At 39.1% G+C, this 6,755-nt stretch overlaps 1 protein-coding gene across 1 annotated transcript; it reads left to right on the top strand.

Moving 5' to 3' along the window:
* The first annotated feature begins 4,627 nt into the window (after positions 1-4,627).
* LOC311121861 (NLR family CARD domain-containing protein 3-like) lies at positions 4,628-6,310 on the top strand. Its single transcript, XM_084196298.1, has 2 exons — positions 4,628-5,760; positions 6,022-6,310. Exons 1-2 carry the CDS (start codon positions 4,805-4,807, stop codon positions 6,209-6,211), a joined length of 1,146 nt encoding a protein of 381 aa, XP_084052424.1. The 5' UTR covers positions 4,628-4,804; the 3' UTR covers positions 6,212-6,310.
* The last annotated feature ends 445 nt before the right edge of the window (positions 6,311-6,755 follow it).

The following is a 6,755-nucleotide window of genomic DNA, read 5'->3' as shown; positions in this document are numbered from 1 at the left end:
CTTATTGTACAGTTCAATTTACACAATGCATCTCTTTCCAACAATGCAAAAGGTATATGTTCTAATATTAGTATGTCTATTTTAATTTCTCTTAGATTTTTATAGCATAGCTCAATTGGTTCCCTAAGAGTAATTAACTGTTTTACTACCTCAAATCCCTATCCTAATTAGTTAATTTTACATAGTGAGATGTTTAACCTCTTTAGGCTGAACACAGATACGTTTTTCCACTATTCACCATTATTTCTCATAGTCCTTTGTTTTCACTTCAATTGTTAGATATTTTCTCTTCTTCTCTAATCGGTGCTATCAGCTGACACCCCCCTTCGTATCTTCTAGGCACTCTAGAATCCTTAGGGTTCACCTGGAGAACAGGTGATCTTCACTTGCTCCTTTATCTTCCTCTGAAATGTCCTCTGTTGTTTCCTCCTGGCGCATTTCCATCACAGGTAAAGTGACCAATCTGTCCACAATTATAACACTCTTCTGAAAGTTGCTGGAAGTGTAGCTGAAATCTTCCTCCTCCTTCTAAGCCTTCTCGTCCTCTTCCTCTCCAATTCTGTGTCTGTCCAGAAACTGGCTGTGGATATGGAACACCTGGTACCCCCCTTGGTGGCTGGTACAATTGCGGTTGGCCTTGTTCCGTTGAAGCTGTAGAAGTGATTGTTGATTTGGTTCACTCTGATTCTTCCTAACCAAAGCTTCTCTTCTCCACCAGTTGTATGATTGAGTTTTCTGAGAGTTTCTTGGTCCTGTTCTTTCTTGGTGTTGACATATTAGGATTCTTCAACAGCTTATATTCTATGTTCTGTCCTTGAAATATCATCTTCCATCATCTTCTTACTATTGGCCTTTCCTTGACCTCAATGTATTCTTCTCCTCCAATTCTTGGGATTATTTTCTCAGCAGTTTCTCCTTCTGTATCTTCTCTTCTTGAGTTGTTCATCCAGTTGTGTTACTTCTTCTAAACTATTCGCTTTATCCAGGCATGATAAGCATTGGTCTATATCTTCTTCTATTTCTTCTATTCAAACTCCTTTTGAATACACAGCACCTTTAGTCTCCTCTTTATCGCTGTCTTCATCTGAACTCGAATCTCTTGTATCCTTCTTCCTTCAACTTCCATCAGAGATCAAATCTCTAGTATCCTTCTTTCCTCTCTTGCCAACTTCCTTCTGATCACAGAGTCATATCCACCCATGATCTCTTCTCAATCACTCTGATCTTCATCTTCATCATCTTCTTCAAGTTCCATCTTCCTTAACCTCACTCTTCTCTTCCAGACATCTCGTTTTTTTCTTACTTCTGGAGTTTTGGATTAATCTTTCTGGTCGTTTCTGCTTGTCCTCTATCTATTATTCGTTCATCTTCATCTCTGATGCAATAATCACCCTGCTGGATGATCACTGGAAGCTGAGGATAAACATCCCTAAGCTCTACTTCCTTCTCATAAGGTGGGTGTCTTTTTGCTGAATCCGTATGTGAGAAAGGTGTACTAACTTCTGCCATTAGTTTTTCTGTCGCCTTTTCTTCCTTTAGCATTTTCCTCTATACCTTTGTTTATCTTATCGCTGGAATCTTTTATCAGTTTTTGTTTGAGAATGAAGGGCAACTTTTGTTTCATTTGCCGGATAACCTAACAATACTTTAGTTAAAGGCTTACTATTTTGTACTATACCAACCGGTGTAATGACTTTCATAGCCTTGCTGTCCTTTCTCCCCATTGTAACAACCCTTTTATATTCCTTTATTGTGAATTATTTTATTTTAGACTATATAGCCTATGGCTTCCCCCCTTTAATTATTAATATAAACCTAAACACCAAAAAAAAAATATGAATATGAAAAAATTCAATTAAAATTTCTATCAAAAAACATTTCTAATTAAAATAAAAAATCAATTAAAAAATCAATTAAAAATGAATAATTAAAACCAATTTTTTATTTCTATATCATATCTTACCAATTTATATGTTCTAATATTAGTGGTGGTTATCTTACCACAACCCATCAGGAAAGTAAATGTAAGTTAGTCAACTTCAAAGCAATCCCAAAAACAAAGCCTTCTAACCTTACAACACTACAATTCCCATAAACCCATTTGCTCTATAAGCACCTAATTATCTTAATTTTACAGAATAATGTCAGTCCTTGATTCCCAACACAATTCCAATCAACCCAAGTGATGAACATAGCTTCCAAAATGCAATTTTTAATGAATCAGTATTTGCCAAGCCTATGTGAAATTGTCATAACATCAGATATCCTGTAGGGGAAGATTTTGTAACCAGACCAGTACCAAAACCTTTTTGACTTGATCCTCTGTCGCGTCACGTGATGTCACGTCAGCACCCCCTCTCTTTCTCTCTCCATTGTTCCTCTCAAATGACAAAATAACAGAGACACAAAAAGATTTTTGTAGTTAATGCAATCACTGAGTTATTTCAACCATATTCAATATTCCTTCGTTCACATTCGCTCTAAGAATCAACTCAGGACTAAATAGATCAATCAAAAACATTTTTATTTTATTTTAATCCGTCATTTAATTTAATTCATTATAATCCGTCAACATATATCTAATTTATAAATTCACTACCTCTCAACAAATAGTTTCATTTTCGAACAACAGTCACTTTAACGATTAGAAGATTCGTGTCCAAATCTCTCTTGTCTGTGGCTATTTCTCTGTCTCCCCCTGCAGCAAAGCCCCACAGAAATATGACACTTTACCCACAATCCCGTGTTGTAGTTTTACTATACCCTCATGTTGTAGTTTAGTGCCGTAAAACAAAACGTGTCCTAATCTCGTGCCATAAACTCCCCCTTTCGGTAGTGTAGTGTCGCAAAATTAAACGCATGCGCATACATTCAACGATACGATTCCCAGACAACAGACCCCTAGCATTCCACTATTTTTGTTGTTTTCATAATCCATAGGATAATCCTTTTTTCCATTTTCATAGTCCTAAAACAATACTAAACTAACACAACAATCCCTCCCTGTGTGTGTGTGTGTGTGTGTGTGTGTGTGTGTGTGTGTGTGTGTATGTGTGTGTGTGTGTGTGTGTGTGTGTGTGTGTGTGTGTGTGTGTGTGTGTGTGTGTGTGTGTGCACTCCCTGGATGAGGAAATGTAATCTCATGTTTTGTCCACAGAAACCAACATGAGAGATCAGAGTCAGATATTCTCAGTGGTCAGTCTTCCCAGAGTCATCAAACAGACCTGGCTTCCATATTCAGTGTATGTGGTCCTGTTATGTACATGTTTTTTTGTTTACCTCAAGTAAAGTTGTTCTGTCAATCATTCATTAATGTGTTAATGAGAAATAATTTATTATCTTGCTTAACTTATTTACTTGATTTATTTCAGTTGCTTGAAGAGAATATTATAACATTTGTGAAGAACGAGCTGAAGATGTTCAAGAGGATTCTTAGTCCAGAACTCCCAGAAGGCTTAGAGAGTCAGAAGCAGGATCAGGAAGTGGTGGATGCTGAAGATGAGAAGCAGGAGAGCAGTGCCAGAGAGGGGGCTCTGAAGATCACACTGCACGTCCTGAGGAAAATGAACCAGAAGGAGCTTGCTGACACACTGGAGAAAAGTAAGAGCTGTCTGCCTCATGTTGAATGCTGTTTTATAACATTTAAAAGCTGTAGCTAAAGTAGCTGTGTAACTAAATGATATTGTAGCAGCCTTAGCACAACACCTAGTGACCTCATCAAGTAGCAGCAGGGATGTGTTGTGTTGATTAATTTAGACCAGAGAGAGAGATTTAATTATACCATCAATAATACCAATAATAATATAATCAGTCACACCAGTGTGTAATGCATTATGAAAACATTTACAGATTTATACAGACAGTTAAGAGAATAAATGATTACAATTTAAACTTTATAACACAGTCTTACAATACTGTAGGCATTAACACAGATGTAATATTAATATCCTCTGTGTTATTTCTAGATTCAGATGAGCTTGCTGTGATTTGCCAACGTGAACTCAAATCTAATCTAAAGAAGAAGTTTCAATGTGTATTTGAGGGGATCGCTAAACAAGGAAACCCAACCCTTCTCAATAAGATCTACACAGAGCTCTACATCACAGAGGGTGGAACAGGAGAGGTCAATAATGAACACGAGCTGAGACAGATTGAGACAACAACCAGGAAACAAGCAAGACCAGAGACTGCAGTCAAATGTAACGACATCTTCAAACCCTTAACTGGACAAGACAAACTTATCAGAACTGTGCTGACAAAGGGAGTCGCTGGCATTGGAAAAACAGTCTCTGTGCAGAAGTTCATTCTGGACTGGGCTGAAGGAAAAGCAAATCAGGATGTCCAATTTGTATTTTCATTCCCTTTTCGGGAGCTGAATTTGATTAAAGAGGATGAACACACTTTGATTGAACTTCTCAATCACTTCTCAATAGAAACCAAAGAATCAAGAATCTCCAACCACGACAAGTACAAAGTTCTGTTAATCTTTGATGGTCTGGATGAGTGCCGACTGCCCCTGGACTTCCAGAAGAACAAGATGTGTTGTGACGTCACAGAGTCAAACTCAGTGGATGTTCTGCTGACAAATCTCATCAAGGGAAATCTGCTTCCCTCTGCTCTCCTCTGGATAACTACCCGACCTGCAGCAGCCAATAAGATCCCTTCAGGGTGTGTTGACCAGGTGACAGAGGTACGAGGGTTCAATGACCCACAGAAGGATGAGTACTTCAGGAAGAGATTCAGTGATCAGGACCTGGCCAACAGAATCATCTCACACATAAAGACATCAAGGAGCCTCCACATCATGTGCCACATTCCAGTCTTCTGTTGGATTTCTGCAATAGTCCTTGAACACATGCTGAAACATAAGAGAGAAGAGATGCCCAAGACTCTGACTGAGATGTACACACACCTTGTGGTGTTTCATACCAAACAGAAGAATGAAAAGTATCTTGGGAAAGAAGAGACAGGTTCACACTGGAATAAAGAGAGCATTCTGTCACTGGGAAAACTGGCTTTTCAACAGCTTGTTGAGGGCAATCTGATTTTCTATGAAAAAGACCTGAAAATGGCTGAAATTGATGTCAATGAAGCCTCAGTGTACTCAGGATTGTGCACACAGCTCTTTAAAGAGGAATGTGTGCTGTACCAGGACAAGGTGTACTGCTTCGTGCATCTGAGCATTCAGGAGTTTCTGGCTGCTGTATATGTGTTCCTCTCATTCATCAACAACAATGAGAATGTAATGGCTAAACCTCAATCAACCAGGAACTTTTTTGCACTGTTCAGAGACAAGCCTGAATTTACTTTCTACAAGAGTGCTGTGGATAAAGCCTTACAAAGTGAGACGGGAAACCTGGACCTGTTCCTCCGCTTCCTTCTGGGCCTCTCACTGGAGTCCAATCAGAAGCACGTACGAGGTCTACTGACAAAGACAAGAAGCAGCTCACAGAGCCATGAAGAAACAGTCAAGTACATCAAGGAGAAGATCAGGGAGAATCCCTCTCCAGAGAGGTGCATCAATATGTTCCACTGTCTGAATGAACTGAATGACCATTCTCTAGTGGAAGAAATCCAAAGCTACCTGAGATCAGGAAGTCTCTCAGATGCCAAACTGTCACCTGCACAGTGGTCAGCTCTGGTCTTTGTGTTGCTGACTTCAGAAAAGGAGCTGGATGTGTTTGACCTGAAGAAATACTCCAGATCAGAGGAAGGTCTTCTGAGGCTGCTGCCAGTGGTCAAAGTCTCCAGAGCTGCTCGGTGAGTATATACAAGTATATTTAAGTATTAATCATCAGTTTAGAGAAAAATATATATTATAGTATGTATATAATACTATATTGAAAAACATATTGAATCACTGCATTGATGTTCACATTAGTATATAAATGTAGTATAACAATATGACCATACAATTCTAGGAGACAGAAGATTAATCTATATGTTGTTTGAGAGACTAAACCAAATGCTGCTCTGTTAAATTAACAGTGTGTTTGTGAAATCATGATGATCTCTTTGCAGGCTGTCATGCTGTGGAGTCACAGAGGAAGGCTGTGCTTCTCTGGTCTCAGCTCTGAAGTCAAACCCCTCACAACTGAGAGAGCTGGATCTGAGTAACAATGACCTGAAGGATTCAGGAGTGAAGCTGCTCTCTGCTGGACTGGGGAATCCCCACTGTAAACTGGAGACTCTGAGGTCAGTATTCCTGTAGTTGGTCAACAAGTGATAACTGTTCACCAGATCCATATGTGTTTACCAGGCACACATAGTCCACACCATATGTGTTTGGACAGTGAAGCTTACAGTTTTACATTTGCTGCTATGCTCCAGCATTTTGGATTTGAGATAGAATGTTTCATATTAGGTAAAACAGTACAGAATGTCACCTTTTATTTGAGGGTATTCATACATGTCTGTTACTGTTTTGAAATGAAATCACTTAATGTGTCTAGTTCTCCCATTTTGAAAAAGTCGTAATCATTTGGACATATTCACTTACGGTATATTGTATTAAAGTAGTCATAAGTGTAGTATTTGGTCCTATATTCATTTTACATTTTAGCAGACGCTCTTATCCAGAGCGACTTACAGTTAGTGAATACATATATTTTTTTTATACTGGCCCCCCGTGGGAATCAAACCCACAACCCTGGCGTTGCAAACGCCATGCTCTATCAACTAAACTACATCCCTGCCGGCCATTCCCTCCCCTACCCTGGACGACGCTGGGCCAATTGTGCGCCGCCCCATGGGTC

Source organism: Coregonus lavaretus (assembly GCF_964263955.1).
Source record: "Coregonus lavaretus genome assembly, contig: HAP1_SCAFFOLD_617, whole genome shotgun sequence".
In the NCBI taxonomy this organism is placed as follows: domain Eukaryota; kingdom Metazoa; phylum Chordata; class Actinopteri; order Salmoniformes; family Salmonidae; genus Coregonus; species Coregonus lavaretus.
This window is presented reverse-complemented; position numbering and strand designations above follow the sequence as displayed.